The 20,909-nt window shown below is 42.1% G+C and overlaps 1 protein-coding gene across 2 annotated transcripts in view; it reads left to right on the top strand.

Annotated features, from left to right (window-relative positions):
- The window catches only part of LOC104860957 (hepatitis A virus cellular receptor 1-like), a 32,534-nt gene extending 12,772 nt beyond the window's left edge, over positions 1–19,762 (top strand). The window contains exons 5-16 of one of the 2 annotated variants that reach the window (XR_004516389.1): positions 1,234–1,305; positions 1,660–1,746; positions 2,081–2,161; positions 2,607–2,687; positions 3,042–3,128; positions 3,463–3,543; positions 7,433–7,537; positions 11,296–11,351; positions 15,535–15,643; positions 17,090–17,126; positions 18,523–18,862; positions 19,588–19,640. Coding sequence is in view for 1 of the 2 variants with exons in the window: in XM_010622295.3 (XP_010620597.1) it covers positions 1,234–1,305; positions 1,660–1,746; positions 2,081–2,161; positions 2,607–2,687; positions 3,042–3,128; positions 3,463–3,543; positions 7,433–7,537; positions 11,296–11,351; positions 15,535–15,643; positions 17,090–17,126; positions 19,588–19,690 (899 nt within the window). In the remaining variant the exon portion in view is untranslated. Of the gene's footprint in view, positions 1–1,233; positions 1,306–1,659; positions 1,747–2,080; positions 2,162–2,606; positions 2,688–3,041; positions 3,129–3,462; positions 3,544–7,432; positions 7,538–11,295; positions 11,352–15,534; positions 15,644–17,089; positions 17,127–18,522; positions 18,863–19,587 lie in introns of both variants that reach the window. The other variant, XM_010622295.3, reaches the window with a different exon arrangement.
- Positions 19,763–20,909: the final 1,147 nt, after the last annotated feature.

Here is a 20,909-nt window from a genome sequence, read left to right as displayed (position 1 = left end):
AAAAGGAGTGTGTGTATGAAGTAAAGACTGACCACTTGATAATTTGATGTGTGCCATTCCATCTCTGCACCATTACCACCTTCCCGTCAGCCAGAGTCAGTCTGCGGCTCTTCAGTACATATGTGGCTTCTCCTAGACCGTTCACACATGCTTGATCCATTGTTTTATTTTTTTATTTTTTTGGTACCGGGTATTGAATTCGGGTCTTTGCGCTTGCAAGGCAGACCACCGAACCACTGAGCTAAATCCCCAGCTCCATTGCTTTATTGACTCTGCTTTTGTACCAGGCACTCTGTTCAGGCTTAATTTTATTCTCAGCTCTCTGCATGGCTCCCGGAACTTCAGTGAGTTGTGTGACTCCTTACATGTTTCAGATGCTGCCAATTTGTAAAGTATAGATTGAGCATCTCTAATCCGAAAATCCAAAATCCGCCATACTCCAAAATCTGAAATTTTGAGCCCTGACATGACAGAACAAGCAGATAATTTCATGCTAAGAAACTTGTTTCATGCACAAAATTATTGAAAATACAGTATTATATAAACTTATCATTAAGTTATGTGTATAAAGTTTATGTGAAACATGAGTCAATTTTGCATTTAGACTTGAGAGCCATTTCCTAGATGTCTCATTTTGTATATGCAAATACTGCAGGCATTTTGGAGAAGGGATACTCAAGCTATAACTCTTAGATGGGAAGAATTCTCCCAAGGTCTTGTTTGCCCACCCACCAGATGTGCGGCCTTTCCTGCTGGCCCCTGCATGTGATCTAGCATGGATTAATGAGGAGGAGTTTCCCTTTAGTGAAGGTACTGGTCTCTTTTAATTTTCTCCTAGGACTGGCAGAATGGAGCACTATGTGGTAAACATGCTGGCATGAAAAGCAGTGTTCAAGTCAGTCACTTGCCAGAGAAAAGACAAAGCAACCTACTGGCAGACCATAGACAGCTTCCTTGTGATCTGTCTTCAGAAGAGAATTTAGTGCAGATATGAGATGCATGTTTTCACCTCACAAATAATTTTCAGCGTATCTACTCTGCTCACTCCCAGCATGTCTCCACAGCTTTAACTCTGTAATAGCTTCTCTCTGGCCATTGGTGAATACCAAGTTCAGGAGAAATGGCCCTGCCTGGGGCCGGTCTGTTATAGGTGTGCTCAGCTACAGTTGCGGTGGGAAACTTTTTTTCTTGTTGCCATTAATTCTTGTTTTCATGTTAATGTTTTATCTGTAGCCACCACCACAAGAGCTCCAACAACATCTGCTGCTCCTCCATCACCAGCACATACACAGAGCCACAAAACAGGTAAAATGTGATCTCAAGCCCAGAGGGGAGGCTGTACACCACACAGGCTTTGCACAACTCTTCAACACCTTCTCTCGCACTGGTCTTCTTAAAGGGACTTCAGTACAGATGGGAGACGTGTGTTCACATGGCAGATACTTACTCTTTCTCCCATGCAGCTTCTCCTCCCCCTGCCCACTGTTTCTCCAAAGCCCTCCCTACCAGAGCGTCTCACTGGCCAGTGCTGAAGACCAAGATCAGGAGAGATGGCAGTGCCTCTAGGCGGTCTGGCATCAGTGTGCTCTGGTGCAGCCCCAAAGGGAGGCTCTTGTTTCCTGCTGCTCTGTTCATTCTTGCTTTCGTATTGACATGTAGCTCCAGCCAGGACCACATCTGCTCCACCAACACCTCATGTCCCTACTACGCCTGCAAGACCAGCACAGACACAGAGCCACAAAACAGGTAAAAAGTGAATTGGGGAATGGAGAGGATGCTGTGGAAACTGGGCCTTGTGTGACTCTAAACACCTTCCCTCTGACTGGTCTGCTAGAAGGGACTTCAGTGCAAATAGGAGATATGTGTTTTCATCTCTCAGATACTTTTCAATGCAGCTTTGTCCCCATGCTCAGTGTATCTCCAAAGCCCTCCCTTATCACAGCATCAACTTGGCCGTTGCTGAAAACCAAGTTCAGGAGAGATAGGCCTGGTATCAATGTGCTCTGATACAACTCCTGCAGGCGTTCTTGATTCTCATTGCTCCATTAATTCTTGCTTTCTTGTTGATATGTAACTCCAGGCAGGACCACTACTGTTCCAACAGCACCTCATGTCTCTACTGCTACTGCAAGACCAGCACAGACACAGAGCCACAAAACAGGTAAAACCGGAACTGGAGGCGAGATGGGAAGATTTACACCATGTAGAACCCTGTGTGGCTCTAAACACCTTCCCTCTGACAGGTCTTCTACCAGGGACTTGAGTGCAAATACGCGATTGGGGCTTTTTGGGTTTTATTTTCATACCAGGTATCAAACTTGGGACTTTGTGCTTGCCAGGCAGGTGCTACACCAAGGGGCCATGGCTTCTCCTGAGTCTGGGGTTTTATCTCCTCAGTTAATTTACAGTGGTTCTCCTCCACTTCACCCAGAGCATGTATTCAGAGCCTTCCCTTATGACATATTTTATTTGGCCACTGGTGAAGACCAAGTTCAGAAAAGATAGTTCTGCCTAGAAACAATCTGTCAACAGTGTACTCAGCCACAGGAAGCTCTTGTTTCTTGTTCTCCATGAATTCTTATTTTCATGTTGATTGCTAATTACAGCCACGATCAGAAGAGCTCCAACAACATCCCATGTCTCTACCTCTCCTCTGACACCAGCACATACACAGAGCCACAAAACAGGTAAAATGTGAACTCAAGCCCAGAGGGGAGGCTGTACACCGCACAGGCTTTGCACAACTCTTCAACACCTTCTCTCGCACTGGTCTTCTTAAAGGGACTTCAGTACAGATGGGAGACGTGTGTTCACATGGCAGATACTTACTCTTTCTCCCATGCAGCTTCTCCTCCCCCTGCCCACTGTTTCTCCAAAGCCCTCCCTACCAGAGCGTCTCACTGGCCAGTGCTGAAGACCAAGATCAGGAGAGATGGCAGTGCCTCTAGGCGGTCTGGCATCAGTGTGCTCTGGTGCAGCCCCAAAGGGAGGCTCTTGTTTCCTGCTGCTCTGTTCATTCTTGCTTTCATATTGACATGTAGCTCCAGCCAGGACCACATCTGCTCCACCAACACCTCATGTCCCTACTACGCCTGCAAGACCAGCACAGACACAGAGCCACAAAACAGGTAAAAAGTGAATTGGGGAATGGAGAGGATGCTGTGGAAACTGGGCCTTGTGTGACTCTAAACACCTTCCCTCTGACTGGTCTGCTAGAAGGGACTTCAGTGCAAATAGGAGATATGTGTTTTCATCTCTCAGATACTTTTCAATGCAGCTTTGTCCCCATGCTCAGTGTATCTCCAAAGCCCTCCCTTATCACAGCAACAACTTGGCCGTTGCTGAAAACCAAGTTCAGGAGAGATAGGCCTGGCATCAATGTGCTCTGATACAACTCCTGCAGGCGTTCTTGATTCTCATTGCTCCATTAATTCTTGCTTTCTTGTTGATATGTAACTCCAGGCAGGACCACTACTGTTCCAACAGCACCTCATGTCTCTACTGCTACTGCAAGATCAGCACAGACACAGAGCCACAAAACAGGTAAAACGGGAATTGGAAAGTAGAGGGGATCATAGGAAGCACACTGGGCCCTGTCTGGCTCTAACACTTTCCCTCTGACAGGAGGGAAGTTTCTTAGAAAACTAATGCAAACCAGGTGTGGTGGCGCACAGCTGTAATCCCAGCACTCGGGAGGCTGTGTCAGGAGGATCACTGTGAGTTCAAGACCAGTCTGGGCTACATAGTGAGTTCCAGATCAGTCTTAACTACATAGTGAGACACTATCTCAAAAAACCAAAAAAAAAAAAACAAAAAACAAAAAAACCCCAAAAAAACCACACACACAAAAAAACCCAAAAAGACAAAACCAAAAAATAACCAAAACTTTAATGCAAATATGAGTTACGGGTTTTTATCTCCACAATACTTAATTTTCAATTTACCTGCTGCACTTCAAACCCAGAATGTTTCCAAATTCTTCTCAAATCAGAGGTTTTAGCAAGGTATTTGTAAACACCAAGTCCTGGAGAGAGCCCTGCCTAGAGATAGTCTGCCATTCTTGCGCTCAGCTCTGGTTGCAGTAGAAGGCTCTCATTTTTCTTTCTTCTGCTAATTTCTGCTTTCATCTTGATTTCTAACTCCACTCTGGAGCACAAGCATTCCAAGTTCACCTGGTGTCTCTGCTTCTGCTCCTCCAACACCAATATATACACAGAACCTCAAAACAGTAAACTTCTGCTGGAGCCCAGAGGCCTTCTCTTGGGCAGTCATAGACCAAACATGGCACTGTGTCAGGACATAAGTACTGTGTAGGGCAAGAATTCTTACTTGGGTTTAAAACATAGGCTTCAAATATTCCTTGTCCTCCATTGTTGTCAAATGATGTACACCTTTCACAGATGTACAACTTGAAGAATAACTGGACCACTGATTTAGGACACTTGTGTAGGCCTCACCTACCTGGGCCTGGCTCCGTGATGAGAAAATAGGGAAAATCTGGGAGTAATAACCAGTCTAATGAGGTTCTAGGTCATATACTTCATTCTGAAGTTAGGCCCTACAATTAAGGATCTATATCAGTGACACTAACATTTGTGCCGCATCCCACTAATGCATGCTTTAGAGTGTTATGCCATTTAATTCTCAGGACAACTATGTCATTATAAGAGTTTATAATGGTGGGAAATGAGACACAGGGTCTAAAAGATCATGGTTAAGAAGCATTGAGATAAAAAGTAATTTAGTTAGGACTCAATTTCTGTTCATTTGAATCTGAGGCCAGTGCTCTTAACTGCTGGATCATCTCTGCTATCACAAATACTGAGGTTTACATTTGAATGAATTTGTCATGTTTTGACATCTTCAGGGATAAAGAAGACATAAAAGTATGCTGTCTTTTGGGGACAGTTTGTGCCTCACAGAGATTTGCTTTAAGGATCTTTTATCTTAATTTATGTGGCATGGAAATTATAAATAATGGAATTTATACTCATAAAAAGGTGAACATTGCATTTAAAGGGTTTGGAGTTTTAGTATATACATGTTTATATTATCAATCCATGTCATATTTTTCACACCTTGAATTCCCCATGAAAAGAGTTTAGACAATAAACAAGTGGAAATGACTGACAGGTGAAGAGATAACTTGTCATTCCAAGGGCAAGTTTAGGTTCAAATCTATTTCCGGGATTAAGAGGATAACTTCCAATGGAAAGTCTCAAAGCCTCCTGAAATCCTTTGTCTTCTTGAACTGGCCGTGCACTCTGAGCAGTAACAGCAATGTCACAAACTCTTAGCTAGAAAAATAGGATGGAACATATTGATTTTCCTTGACTCCCATAGAGTGTATTTCACCATGAGTGATCTGATGGATTGGGCTAGGAGCAGAGTTTGGAAGATAGGTTATAACTGGGATTTTAAAGCCATAAAAATTTGCTAGAAACACAGCTTTGCTTCAGGCAGTTGAACACACTAGAGAATCTGGGAGACTTTCTTGATATTGATTTAACTTTTTAATAATTACTTTGTGCCTGTTAACTAGACAGATTTCTGGACTTGGAAAATATGAATAATTTGTTGACTTCCTTCAAAGCTGAAACATGGCCAGAGGTGGTAGTTTATATGTCCATGACCTGGAGAGTGTTCTTATTTGAGTTTAATTGTTTTGTTGTTGTTGTTGTTTTCTCTTAGACAGGGGTTAGCAATGCAGTTCAGGTTGGCCTGTACCCCAGCAGGTCTCAGAATCATGGAAATCATCCTGTCAGCCTCCCAAATGCTGAGATCGCAGGAATGCAGCATCACACCTGTCTTACTCTTCTCCTGATAGTTTCCTAAACACTTTCAGTTTAGAATTGTCTTTTACATTACACGGAGGAGGGGAGCACTGCAGCCAATCTAATGCGGGGAAAGCTATCTTACATCTGCATCTGCCTAGGCTTGTGTTAGCTACCTGAAGCAGTCACAGAGTGCTCACTTTGGCAGCTTGTATACAAAACAGTCATGGAAGCCCTAGATGTGAAGTGGTAGGAGGTGGGGAGAAAAGAAAGATGCAATAGAGGAAGAAGTTAAGCTCAAGAGGACTTTTGTGCAGAACTAAATCGGGTGAAGACTGACCATCTGACTCTTGCATTGTCTTGTTTTTAGTTCCTATAGACAGCCACATCCTCTTGCAGTTTTGAGGAGATAAAACAGGAAAAGAGTTCAGAGCATGGGAAAGGGTGAAGCTGAAATGTACAGTTATCTAGACTGGCGGGGAGGGAAACAGAAAGACTGGTGAGGAGCAATCAGGAAAGGCCAGACTGAGGAATTTTTATCCAGCCACCTCCTCAAGTCTGACCCACAGTTCTGTGGTGTTCTCCGAGACAGAGAGCATGGGAAGACCTTGTAAAGACAAGAGACCAACTCTGCAGATAAAGCAGGCTAAGCGATCAGAAAAACAGTTAAGATTGCAGGAAAGAAAGAGACCCATAACTCTGGGTGAGAGAATTCTCAAGTGGAATCGTTTTGAGGATGAATGCAAGATGAGTGCGGAAGTTACTCTTCGAAAAAGATGCCTGAGCTGCATATGCAGAAGGAGCTGGGACCAGGGTCTACCAGGGGCCTTGCTTTGAGGGTTGCGAATCATTGCCCGGGCCAAGATGTTGAGCGATGTTGTCACCTTGGGGAGACATCAAGGCGCCAGTAGTGTACGCGCGATGAGTCTGTCACTGCGTCTGTCTCCCTGGAGCGCTGTGTGGACAAACAACCTCGAACCTGAATATACCTAGGAGACCCAGATGGAGGCTATTATCAGGGGTAGGACAGGTTAGTGGAAACGCCCAGGCCGGATACCCTGAAAGTAAAATGTCACTAGGATAAATAAGTAAAAGGTGTAATGGGTGTCCCACTTGAAATGCTCTGTGGTAGGCTTTGCGTGTAGAGGAGGACAGGGATCTAGGAGTATAGAAGATAGGGGACAATTTTGTATATTGATAAAGATGGCTGAAATATTTTATAGATCGTATTTTCTCCCTGATAATGAAATAACTAGGTAGCAATTCAGTGTCTGGGGGCCAGTTAAAAAATAAATTTCCAAGAAGAATTAAAACGGCTTAAAGTGAGTGGGTGGATATCACACCTCATGACAAGGCTGGGATGAAGGCCTTGTGGGAAATTGATGGACATTTACAATTTAATATGTATGTATGCATGTATGCACGTATTTGCTTTTTGAGACAAGGTCTTGTCTCCTTCACTATGTCGTTCAGGGTAGTCTTGAACTCACTATGTATTCTAGGCTGTCCTTGAACTCTTGGCAATCCTTCTGCCTCAACCTCAGAAGTGCTAGAACTATAAGTATTTGCCATTAGGTATGACTTATTTGTTATTTTTGCTTGCAATGAATATTTCCCTGTACAAATGGATCATCGTCTTTCCATTGTTTTCGTTCCAGACACTGTTCCACCTGTTCCAACTCAGACAGGAGAGACCCAGCCTACAATACTTCAGGAAACAAAGCCTCAGTCCCCCACCTCCTCCCCAGACTCTTGCCCAACAGGTAACTTCATTCTGTCTCCTGAACACAGGGAGCCTATAGATCTTGGTAGCTGTTGCCTTAAGTGAGAACACAAATTCTGGAATAAAATGAATCTGACTTTAGTTCTGATACTGGCCACTCAAGTTAACCATGTGGTGACTTGGCACCTATGTCTGCCCTCTCTGACTCTGTTTCATCTTTTTTTTTTGCTACTGGGGATCAAACACAGGATCTTGTGCTTACAAGGAAGGCGGCAGAATCACTGAGCTAAATCCCTGGCCCTCTGTTTCATTATTTGTAAAAGAGATGTAATGGATTCATAGGCTGATGATAGAGATTCACTGAGATGAAGGGCTTGGGACAGATACCAGCCACCCCACCAGCCAGAACATCCAGCATCCATAGTAGAAGTACCGGGAGCCTTCATGTTACTCTACTGCTGTAAATCAAATCAACCAGTCTTGGCTCTAAGCTTGTTCCCGAGCTTGACCCCTTGGGTCACCTCCTCCAAGGCCCAGTCCCTAAATATGGCCAGGAGGCCACCCTGCTGTCAAGCTTGTATGCACATGGGCATTCTGAGGTGGTACTGTGGACTGAGCATTCACGTCCCCCTCAGTTTCATCTGTTGGTACCTAATGCTCAGTGCAAGACTTTCAAGAGGTGGGACACCTGGGGGCCGATTAGTTCCTTTATAATAGAGACCAGAGTGTGCTTGTTTGCCCTTTCCTCCCAACGGGGCTGCATTGAAGGCGCCATCTATGATGAACAGAACCCTCAGTAGGTTCCCAGTCAGCCTGTGCCCGGATCTTGGCCTTCCCAGCCTTTAGATCTGAGACCAATACATTTCTTTTGTTTATTGGTGACTGAGTCCAAGGTATCTTGTTACAGCAGCCTGAGCAGACTAGGACAGGAAGGTTGAAGCCACCAACATCAGCACTGTAGAGGCTGCACCGAGCTGCAGGTTTTCTAAACATAATGCTCCACTGCTCCAACTCTGGGCAGGTCCCAGTCTTTGTAGATGTAGAAGTGACCTGTGTCTCCTAGATGCAGAAAGATCATCTCTCCCTGAAGCCTGTCACCTATCCTAGCTAACTCCCTTTGTTACCCATAGCGTTAAGTTTTGAGAGCGCCTTGTCCCGAACTTCCTGTGACTGACTCCGAGCTGGTTTAGGTGCCCTTGTGCCTCTGCCACATCCAGGGTGGGTTCTCCAGCCTTGTGGCTGACCTTTCCCCACACATTCCTGGAAACTGGTAATTTTGCGATGCACCTGTAGTGAGATTCACACACAGTCAATAGGGATTAGATAATGGTGATATTTGGTTCTGAAATTGGGATTCTTACTCTACACTGTTTCTGGGCACAAAAGCAGAGTGGAAAATGATGGAAATATGAGGTAAGAGCAGTAGGAGGAGCTGCACCCATTCTTGTAGGGTTGAGAAAGAAGAGAGTAGGCGTGGGCAGTTATTCTCTACAATATCATGTCATTAAAACCTGGTCCAGGTAGAGCTTTCCCGAGGGGAACAGACTCAGGTGCAGCTGCGTCCCCAGGATTTTTGGGAGTGCTGACATTTTGGCCAAGTATCTGAGGCCCCTGGGCCCAGTCTTCATCATACCCATGTCAGTCCTATGTTGGTGAGAGCTGTGTGGAAGTGGAGACTGTTGAGTCTGGAAGGCAGGTCACATGGCTCCCCACCCACATGACAGAGACTCGCACTGTGTGCCAGGAGACTTGCATTGTCTCACTGAATTCTTCCAAGGCAGGCTGTGTGCCTGTGACCGCCAGACTGGGCGACCTGCTTTGGAGCACAGCTCCTGATTCAGCAGCCATACCAGCTGCGTGCCGATGGGGAAGCTGTTGAACATTCCTCACTAGGTGGTCACGGTTTCAAAAGTGTCCCTCCCTCTTCCTCATGGCTCCTTTCACCTAGTGATAATACGCTGTAGCTGCGTGTGGTGGCACAGGCCGGTCCTTCCAGCTACTTGGGGAGGCTGAGGCAGGGGGATTACAAAGTCAAGGCCTGGGTGCACAATTTAGCGAGACTCTGTCTCAAAATAAAAAATAAAGGCTGGGGATGGGCTCAGTGTGGTGACACATACCTGTAATCCCTGCACCCTGGGTGGCTGAGGCAGGAGGACTGCAGTCTCCATCCTACTTTAGGCAACTTAGCGAGACCCTTTCTAAAATAAAAATAGAAAAAAGGCTGGAGATGTTGCTCAGTTGGTAGGAAGGCCCTAGATTCCATCTCCAGTACTGAAAAGAAAAGGACTTTATGTATCATCTAATTTAATTGTAACACATTTTGGTATGCACTATTAATAGCTTGTGGTTCAGATATCCAAGTTAGAGATACCTGAGTACATACACATGGATGCCTATGTGTTTATGCAGAAGCCACACTGCCGAGAGATTGAAATCAGATTTCATCTGACTCAAGTCTGTGCAGTGTTTTGTTGTTTTTTTGTACTGGGGATCAAATTCGGGTCTTTGCACTTGGCTGGAAGCACCACTGAGCTAAATCCCTGACCAGAGTAAAGTTTATCTGCAGTACCCAACCCAGTCTGGCTTCTGAAGGTCTTACAGTCATCATCTGTCGCAAGCAGAGCCAAGTCCCGGATGCTGCCTTTGGCTCAGCGCCATGCACTCTCAGAATGAGTGCAGTAGGAGTGTAAACACAGGAGCAGAGGATGCGTCACCCGGTTTTGTTTCTGTAGGGACTCTGTGAGCTTTTTCAGTAGGGAGGGAACTTACAAACCTAATGTATTTCCATTTGATGAGAGAACAACATATGTGATGTCTATAGCAGGGGCTTCTCTCCTTAGCTAAATAAGACTGGAAACATTGGAAATATGTGTAACCGTTCCATGTCTCTTTCATCCCCCAATGGGGTTAAGGACCTGGCTGTTATGGTGTACAGTGCTCAGTATTTGATCTATAGATTCCTAAAAAGGACAATATTACCTATTGTCTGTTACAAAATAAATATTTTAAAAACACTTTAAAAATCTGACTGTTTGAAACTTTAAGATCAATATGTCTCTCATACCAGATGAGATCCTTATCCTTATGGGGTATAAAATACATTTATACCTGAAACAACATATTTCTAAAGTGTTTCTAAGAGATATTACTGTACATTTTTTTCTTTTTTTGATACCAGGGATCAAACTTGGGTCCTTGTGCTTGCAAGGCAGGTGGTGGAATCACTGAGCTAAATCCCTGGCCCTGTCAAGTGTTTCTGGAACTAAGTATGGGTATCATGGCATGTAGTATAAGATTTGTATGCCACCTCTTTTGCATGTAATTATTCATTTTACCCACATCCTGACTGTGGCGCTAAGGTAAGTCCATTCTGAATAGTGTGGCTCTGGTCTCTGGAGCTGTGTACAGCCTCTGCGTACACACTGACAGCTTTTTCACCAGCGTGAAAGTGTTGGATTACATTTAAGTGGCATCTTATCCTGATTCCATGAATGCACTTCTCTGATTTCTGAAGTTGCAGGCACAATTGTTTATACATGTATTTTTTTCCCATAAAGGAAAAGAAAAGAGTCCATTTTCAAAGAGTCCATGAGAAAAATGTTAACAAACACAAGTTCGTAAGATAAATTAATAAAATATTAGTAACTTGGTGTGACTGCTGGATGCCTGCAGCACTCTATCACATTATCATTCTACTTTCCATTCATCACCAGAAGCTAATGTGAATATATTTAGTGTCTTCAATGAAAATCTAATATTTTTGTTAATTCTTATTAATTTTTTTTTTCTTTTCTGGAGATGGGAATACCGTGGTGACACAGACCTCAGACGGCCCTCGGCATAACAATCAAACTGTAAGCATATTGTTCCCTGTTTGATTGGAGCCAGATTCACACGTATGTCTTCCTGGAGATAAGTTGAATTTAAAGACTATTTCTGCAAGCCTAGCCCAGAAATTGATTTTTTCTTGTTTAAAAAAAAAAAAAAAAAGGAAAGAAAAAAAATTGAGTATTAAATAGAATGTTTTAATTTGGGAAGTTCATTTAGGTGGACCAGTTTGTTAGAGATGTTAAATATGTGATATTTTACTAAATAACACACCACACACACTCTCTCTCTCTCTCTCTCTCTCTCTCTCTCTCTCGCACACACACGCACACACACACACACAAACACCATAGAACTCTCCATGGAAAAAATTAGAAAGATGAGTTAATTCGAAGAGAATAAGTTAATCTAACATACCAAGGCCTGTAATTATCACTAGAGATCCAACATGCTTTGACTCAGTGGGATGGAGTGGGGGCTACCTGAATCCAAAATAGAATTGTAGGGGAAGAGTTCTTACATGAAAATAGTTCTCAAAGTACCTTTTTCTTACTCAATGACCATTCTGTGTGGAAATTCTGAAGCCACTGAATGTAGAACTCCCCACATAATTACTTATTAAGGTAGTAAGGTCTTAAAAAAGTTTGATTCTACAGGATGTTCTAAAACTTCTTCCACAGTGAGGTTGATAAAAACCTAAGGAACCTCAGTCATATGATACTCATAAATACTTATCTGTACAGATAAGTTTAGGAGTAATTATGTGCAACATGTTTTTTTTTTTTTTTTGGCTCCAGGGAAAAACAACCTTTGTTTTAGGATGTGCAAGTAAGATAAGTAAAAGATAGATTAATCAAATGCTGGCCTTTGAAAGAGCACTCAGATAGCTCAGACAAGGTGGGAGTGTTTAGTGTAGGGCCAAGTGGCCTTATGCTGTGTACTGTAGTGACAATGAGGCCACATTGCAGGGTGATATTAGGAACTGTTAGCCCTATGGGGGTCAGAGGCAAGAGGATCATGAGTTCAAGCTCATCCTCAGCAACTCAGCGAGAACCTGTCTCTAAGCAAAAAATAAAAATGGAGGGCCAGAGATTTAGTTCAGTAGTTCTGCTGCCTGCCTCGCAAGAACAAGGTCCAGAGTTCGATCCCCATTACAACAACAACAACAACAACAACAACAACAACAAAACCACACACACACACACACACACACACACACATACACACACACACACACACACATATATATATATATCAGTGCAAAGGTCATAGATTCTATACCCAGCACCAAACACACATGCATACACACACACAAACACACATACACATGGTAACATTTATAACAAGGGCACTGTTTGAACTAAATTTGTGCATATTGGCTAGTATCAGAGCTACCCCTATGTAACTGTTCATTGTGTTGCTAAATGAGCAGACTTAAGTTTAGGGTTACAGAAATCCTCTAAATGGCGATGTTCTTCTTCACCTCAGATACTTGTGTAACAGATATGTTCAGCCATGAGTAGAAGGAATATAGGAGCAAATTGAAGACAGGTAGAAATAACAAAATGTGAACTTACTGTGTCTTCACTCTGAAGATGCCTCCCAGATATACTGAAAAGAGTAGATAACAGCATGCATTTTGACCCAGTTAATTAACTTCTTGGGCTCTATCTTGAAGAGAGAATTAAACCAACATATGAGGATATGAGAAAGAATACTCATTACTACTGTTCTTCACGAACATATTATAAACAGGGACATTTTCAATACTAAGGAATTATTATTTAGTCAGTTAAGCACAAGCAGATATTGCCAGCAAGAATGCAGTTCTTGCACCACACTTACTGACGCATGGGAAGGAGTGAGGCACCATAGGTCAGTAAGTGAGAACAGTGACTTCTACATTGGTGCACATGCCGTACCACATGGAGAGTTGTCCCTGGTAGCAGGGTCCTGACACCAAGGGACACTGGCCCTGGCCCTTAGTCCTTTGTGACTGATGAATGAATTCAGTGAAGACACAAAGCTGGCCGGCCATTCAGAAGTATGAGCTGAGTTTATTGGAAAGCAAACGTGGAGAAATTTACACCTTGAAAGAAGGCAGACAATGCCCTCTCGGCACATGCTTGGAGAGTGCAGAGTTTGGACATCTTTGTGTGCTCACAAGTTACTCCTGGGCTTCAAGAAACCATGGTGATTGGGATGCTTAGGAACGTCTGTCTCAGAGGCTACTTTGGAATTGCAAAAATGTCTTCTTATTTCTGCTCAGATAGTCAGTGGACTTGATCCTGTAAGAAACCTGTAAAAGGAATTTGTGAAAGCAAAGATCCTAATCTAGATTAGGTTTTAACTCAAGAAATGAAGGTCTTTAAAGAATGTTTCCCTTTCTGATATCACTGGGCCTCCGGCCATGGCAACCAGGTGTGCTGTGTGCCTTTGCTGTGGAAACAGCTCCCTCTCATAATGAAGGTGCCTAAGGTATAGCCTTAAAGTGCCCTTGAACTTCCTGCTGGGGTTGTTTGAGCTCTAACAGATGACCATAAATGCATTAGACTAGGAGGTCTTTCTTCATTCACTGCATTCTAACTGGCAAAGGATGCTATTTTGAACCCCTTGAGCCTTCCAGGCCTGCTAATGGCTAATGAGGTCCTAAGAGGAGTTAGTTACTGTGTTTGCTTAAAGATCCTAGAAGGATAAACTCTAGCAGAATATATAAAGCAAAAATGGCAACAATGCTTATTTATGGACATCAGGTAATGGTTATTTTTAGTTTTCCTTTTTTCCTTTCATGGCTGCGTACTCAAATGAACATGTCCCATTGGGGTGATAAAATTTAAAGAACAAAATGTGAGTCTGTCTCCTGAGACCCCATTCTCCACCTGTGTGCTCTTGTGCCCTCTGCATAGCAACGTTAAAGCAACACAATTGTCCTTCCCAGAGAGTGGCTAGGCCCCTTCTAAGCAAGGATGATGCATGTGTTGTTACTTTGCTTTATTTTCCTTATGGGGTTTCTCAAGAGGCTAAAGGTATCTAACCCAACTACCTTATTGAATATACTGCTTATAGGCACAGAAATAGAAGGTCAGAGGGCCGAATGACTTGTCCCTGGTCTTACAGTGTCTAAGTTGAGATTCAGCTCTTATGTAGAAACACTTGATCTTTTTCTCTGGTCTTCTGCTTTCTTTTGGCTAAAGTACCTGTCCTGTGGGATCTCTTTAGGATTAGAGCTAAGCTATGAAAAGGGGCCTAACATAATGCCTAGCATGTTTCTCTTTTATTCCAGGAGGCAGCATCATGAGTTAAATCCTCAGCCCAAACTTTTATTTGTTTATTTATTGAGATCGGGGATGTACTGGATTTCAATAAACTCTGGATTTCTACCTCACTACAGTGTTACAGTGTCATGTCGGGGCCATGTCCTTGACCAGTTATTCCAAAGTCTTTTTAATACAGATAGTATCTTGTACTACATTTTAATTGATTTTTGATCGATTGATTGATCAATTGATTAATTGCAGGACCCACGACTGAACTCTATACACACTGAACTATATCCCCAGCCCTTTTTTATTTTGGTTTTTAAAAATTTTGAGTCAGTATCTCCCTTCACTATGTTGCCCGGGCTCGACTTGAACTTGCAATCCTCCTGCCTCAGAATGCTGGGATTATGGGAGTACACCAGGCACACACAATTTATATTACATTTTGAAAAACAATTAAGGAACATATAAAAGCCCAAATTCAATAAATAATCAATAAATAAGCACACTTTGATAACAGCAAATAAAATCAACTTATACATGAACAGAAATTCATTCTTAGTACTGGAAGATGATGAAGTTACAGAAATAGCCTATCGGATTTTAATATAGATATGATTTATATACATAACATATACATATATTTCATGTGTACTGGTTTAATTTTGCCAAAGAATACACCTATGTAAACAATGATTGAAGCAAACAGAAATTATTGCCGTTATCCCTAAAATACATTTTGAATTTCAAATTGTCTTAGAATTTCTGCCTATGTTTATATCCTCAGATGATTTGGTCTGAGGTTTAATGGGTTGTGGTCTTACGCTTGTTCTTAAAGTAGCCAAAGGACAGTGGAGTGAGTGTCTTGGGTTAAGGTACTGTAGGAAATGTTTCCTTCTGTTCATAACTCTTAACAAGGCACTTTTACAACTTGTTGATGTTTCCTCAGCAGGTGTTTGAAGCACAAAACACATGGATGAACAGTGACAGACTCTATATTGGAATCCTTATTTGTAGCTTGGTTTTGCTCATGGTTTTGGTCACCATCGTTATCAAAAGTAAGTAATTTCAAGATTGTTCTTAAGGGACTAGTGCAAGGGTCTGCAGCCAAATGTCTGCATGCAAGTAGTGTAGTCCATGTGGCTGATCATTTTGTTCCACATGGCTTCCCTGGTCCCCCAATCCTCATGTGTCAGATGCACGTGGTGGGACCTTCTATTTCCCAGGGGCTGTGTTAGTGCCTACAGAGCACTGAGAATGACTTCTGGCAAACAGGAAATTCACAGCATTCTTAAGCTTTTATTATTATTTTTAGAAAAGGTCTTTTTGCCATTTATAGTACCTCTGTAAGTCTCATGGAGCTTACGTTCTAGAGGAGTTTTTACTAAATACTGTTGTTTCTTAAATATGGTGTTTATTTTTCAACTCCTACTCCCACACAGAGAAAAACTAAATTTAAATTATCTTAAATACTAAGAAATAACAATTTGTTGAGTAAGTTTGGAATGTGGGAAGCAACAAACTATTGTGATGTGGAAGATGTGTTCTGTTTTCCACTCAAGGTCCAGCTTTTGTCCCCATAGGTGGGTGTGGAAAGATTAGGGAACCTATTGAGCAGAAGAGGTGAATGAGACTTTGGGAGGGGACAGTGAAAGAATAATGCTAGAACTCTAGAATACAGGTCTTTAAGAGGCAGCCATCCCAGGATGAATGCCCCTTTTCTGCCAGGTGTGTGTGTGTGTGTGTGTGTGTGTGCGTGCGCGTGCCCGTGCATGTGCGTGTGTTCCTACGCGTGCCCCTGCATGTGCGTGTGTTCCTCTTCCTCCTCTCAGAGAACCTTAGTCATCTTTTGGCAAGACACTATATGAACTTTTTGCTGATCTATGTAATGTGTCTGAGGAAAAATCAGAAAACCAAGTTTGCTTGTTAAATTTGAGGACATTTCTACCTAATTGCTATAATTAGAACTTGGTTAGTTAAAATGATTATTAGAATTTGTGTAAAATACCTCAAATATGCTTCATCATTTAACCAAAACAGTTTTTATCTCCCTTTTACATGGAGAGATTACTGGGAATATAAAAATTTGTCAAAACACGAAAAGTCTTTGGCAGAGGCATGACCTTTTATTGAGGAATCTTCTGTCCCATGTAGCTGGGGACAATCTTGGGTTTATGCCTGATCTCCAGCAGCCAGTTGGGATAACTATAAACATTGCCATTTATTGAAATAAAGGTTATCTAACAGTTTCATTATGGAAACTCATGACATGTGGGTGAGTTTACCAAATATCAATGAAAACGAGACCCTGAGCACTAATGAGCTTGCTTGGGTTTCTGTAGACTCAGATGGGGTTATAAGAAAGAATTATGTAAAGGTATCAGGGAAGTGTTCAAATGATGGCAAAAATAGTGTACTTGATGGGAAGCAGAGAGCATGAACATTTTGCTGACATGTTTAATTTTCTTATCTGTTCCTTTCTGGCTCCTTGCACCCCAACTTAGAGTATTTCATCAGCAAAATGAGGACCTGGACACTAAAGTAAGTTTGAAAGGGGTTGTAACACTTTCTGATGTTCTCATTCTAATAAGAATAAAGAGAAATTACTCTTAGTTGCTCTCCCCTTTGTCTCCTGACTATCCACTCTTTCCCTTGGATCCTGAAAGTTCAGCTCAATGTGCATCTCTGTGGTCTTGCACACTTTCCAGCAATGCTCTGAGTTTCTGTATTTCCCTCCAGCTGAGGCACAACTGGAACCAGAGAGCTTTTCCTAATCTTAGAGTAAAAGAACAACATTGCAGTTTTGCATGATGGAGCTGTGTACTAAATGCATCATTTTGCTTTGTTTTTTCATTTTATTCAATGCTTTCCTTTTTTATCATATATCTATTATGTTCCAAAATGATCTAGAAAACATGTGAGAAAATGAACAAGGTCCTTTTAGGTATTTCCATACCAACACCATGAGATAGGACAGGGAATCGGCTCCCTGAGTGAGCCCAGGGAGCAGATTTGCGGGAGGCTAACTCCTGGCTGAAGGGGCAGGAAGTGCAAGGGCTCTGAGGCAGGGCCAGTGCCTCTGGGTATACACAGCTCCCACCTCTTCACCTGTTCAATACCCAGCTCGCTCTGTCATCGATGTTGCTTACCTGGCTTTATAGATACGTAAACTTTTTCCATTTGTGAAGACCTTTCAGTTACACTGGCTCTTTGACTGGTTCTGTGCCATGCATTTGTCTGCCCCATTAGAAAGCCAACTGTCATCCTTCATGCAGTGCGGGTGGACTCTACCCAAAGTCCTTTTTGGATTTGAAGTCAGCACCTACTAGGCCTCTGTTGGCCATACCTAGTTGTCCTTTGTGGATGGCTCTGCACAGGCCTGCCTGTGTGTGAGTCCCATGAGCCAATCCACAGGATGTGCCTTGAACAGTGTGCAACACATCCTAAGTGCCCAGTGCATCCCAGCCTTTATTTTACCATTCTGCCTTCACATCAATAAACCTATGAGGTGGGTGCTTAATGCTGTCATTTTACAGATCAGAAAACAGGCTCAGAAATGTGCGAAGCCATCCAGGTCCTAACACACAGTCTATAAAGAACCAAATCTCAGGAACCCAAGGATGTAAATGTTTTTCATTAATTTCTCCGAGCAAGGAAAGGAAATGTTCCTTTTAGGTGGAAAATGATGGAATGTAGCATTCTTTGTGTCATGTGATTTTATTCTTACATAGTTGACTTATCTTTTTCTCTGTAACTTTTATCACTATGTAACTATTGTAGAAAATGTAATGTAGAAAAAAAAATCCTTACTTAACATAGTATGAGGCTTTCCCATGGACCTTTTCTTTTTGGCGTTTGTCACACTGACTCATTTTTTGTTGAGACTGGAAGTGTTAACCACATGTGTGACTGACCTTGTCTCTCTTGTTCTTCTCAGTGTACTGGGTGGTGACTTGGTCTTCCTCTGTGCCCGTCTAAAGACTCAAGGTCTACATTTCCATGGTGGCAACAGTCGCTGTTACACCAAGTACAAAACACCAGCCACATGCAAACCCAGGCGTGCGTTAAGGCTGGGTCTGCTGTTTTCCTGATGGGACCTTTTGGCTTCTGTGCAGCTCAGTCGGGGTTCACAGGGTGGACTCCAGACAAGGCGTGGCAGTGTGAACTCTCCAAGCCGTCTCACCAAGCGCCCCCTAACGGATGTGAGAAGCAAGCACAGGGAGCACCATAGTTCTTTCCAGAAAGTTAATCCTTCACCTTTGGTGTTGCTTATTAATGTATGTGTTTAAATGTTTTCTAACCCAGGCCTTCTGAGACTGGACCATAAGACACAGTAAGGCTTGTGGCAAAAGGATCCAGTAGAGACATGTGAAGCAGGACTGTTTGCCACATTCTATACTTTTTATCTTACAAGATGTAAATCACTGAATGGATCTAATAACCATCTCTAAAGGACCAGAATTCACAGCTGTGGAAACCTCAGTTATGTAGTTCTTAGCCACTTTGGAAAATTGAGGAACTCAGTTTGATACTAGATATGTGTCTTTTTAGTTTTCATTTTTATCATTCTATTTTTGTATTATATGAGCATCCTGAAGGATACTACTTTGAGTTTTTAAAATTTTTTGTACTAGGGATTGAGCTGAGGGACTTCACACTCATGTATATCCCAACGTCCCTATTTATTTTTAGACAGGGTGTCATAAAGTCACAGGCTGGCCTTGAATTTATGATCCTCCTGCCTCAGCCTCCTAGTAGCTGGGATTACAGGTGTTCAACACCACACCCAGTTTCTTAGTTTATTAAATCAGACATTGCTGGAGTTTACAATGATGATACTTTTCATACTGCCAAATGGTATAGTTTTGTTTCCTTTGCAAGAACAGGACTCCTAGAGGTCACAGATAGCTAAACTTGCTGGATCATAAATAAAAGCACACTCGTACCTTAGAAGTGATCTATATTTCCCTCACTCATGTTATTCTTCAATAACTTTCTGCAGTGAGTTTCTGGGAACTCGTCCTCAAATTCAAGCTTTGCAACTGCGAAGTCCAGAAGAAGACAAATCCTACATCATGGAGGAAAACGATTGTGTCACACATTAAGGCCCAGAGATTCTCTCCACCCGGGACTGCAGAAGACAGTTTTCAGGCATCACCCTGTAAAGGCCTGTTCAATCCTGGACCGTGTTTCTGTACCACTTTTCTATGTCGTTCCAGCAGATCAGTGTTATTAGACAGAGTAACTTTCAGGGTCAAAGCTATATGTTGTCAAATTCATGTGTGTTTTTGTTTTTTTACAGAGCAAGTTGCTTCATCTTTAATTTTTATGATTACCTAGGAAAGAAAAAGATGGAGCTGCTGTGCACATGCACTTGAAAAAAATACTGATGAATTCTCTCTTTTTGGCGACTGTATTACAAGTTAGACTATATTGGCAAAGCTAAACTTTAGGAGCAGATAACAGTCTGAATGGTACAAGAATATTCCTCAGGGGTTCAGCTATTGAATGAAGCCTGTAAATATTTTTAAATCAGATGGCATATTATTGTCCAAAGCAATGTTAACACCATATATGAATATATGTACGCATGTACCTATCCATAAATGTTCAATACACATGTATGCATGTGGGTGGGGGAGACAGAGGGAAGAAGTAAAGAAGGGAAAGAGGATGATGGTGTGAAGGAGAGGGAAGCGGGAAAAGGGTGTGTGTATAGGAAGGGAAGGAATACTGAATGAAAATGGATGTGAATGAAAACCACCCCTTCCTTGGGTTATTTCACTATGACATGTCCCAACTTCTAAATAATTTCCTGGCTTATAATGAAAGGCAAACAGACCACAGAAACAACATTCAGTTGACAGGCTACAGTGGGATTCAGAAAAGACACAGTGAATATAGACTTAGGCACTCTTTCATGCTGCTTTTTCTTTTTTAAAATGTAAGCCACTAATACCTGAAGAAAAAAAATTGAAGCAAAAGCTACATATTAATATTATACATAAATTGAAACATAAGTGACTTTTAGCACCGTGCTTACATAAACTCAAATAGTTACACATTAAGAAAACTTCCATTTAACATGAAAAATTTGAAATACATTAAAGCATTAATACTTTCTATAAAACTATAGTTACAACACTATAATTTGCTACAAGCATGTAAAAACATCAAGTGCTTTCTTGGAGTTTCAAGTTACCTCTTCAAAACACCGTCATGCTTGCATATGTAGTCCTTTTCCAGTAATCAGTATGGACTTTCTTCTCTCAAGAGGTTTATTTTCCAGGTACATTGTAAGTTCAAGAAAACAAACCCAACAAT

This window comes from Fukomys damarensis, unplaced genomic scaffold, assembly GCF_012274545.1.
Source record: "Fukomys damarensis isolate Sample0158 unplaced genomic scaffold, DMR_v1.0_HiC HiC_scaffold_9, whole genome shotgun sequence".
NCBI lineage: Eukaryota > Metazoa > Chordata > Mammalia > Rodentia > Bathyergidae > Fukomys > Fukomys damarensis.
The sequence above is the reverse complement of the archived record's forward strand: the minus strand, read 5'-3'. Positions and strand labels throughout refer to the sequence as shown.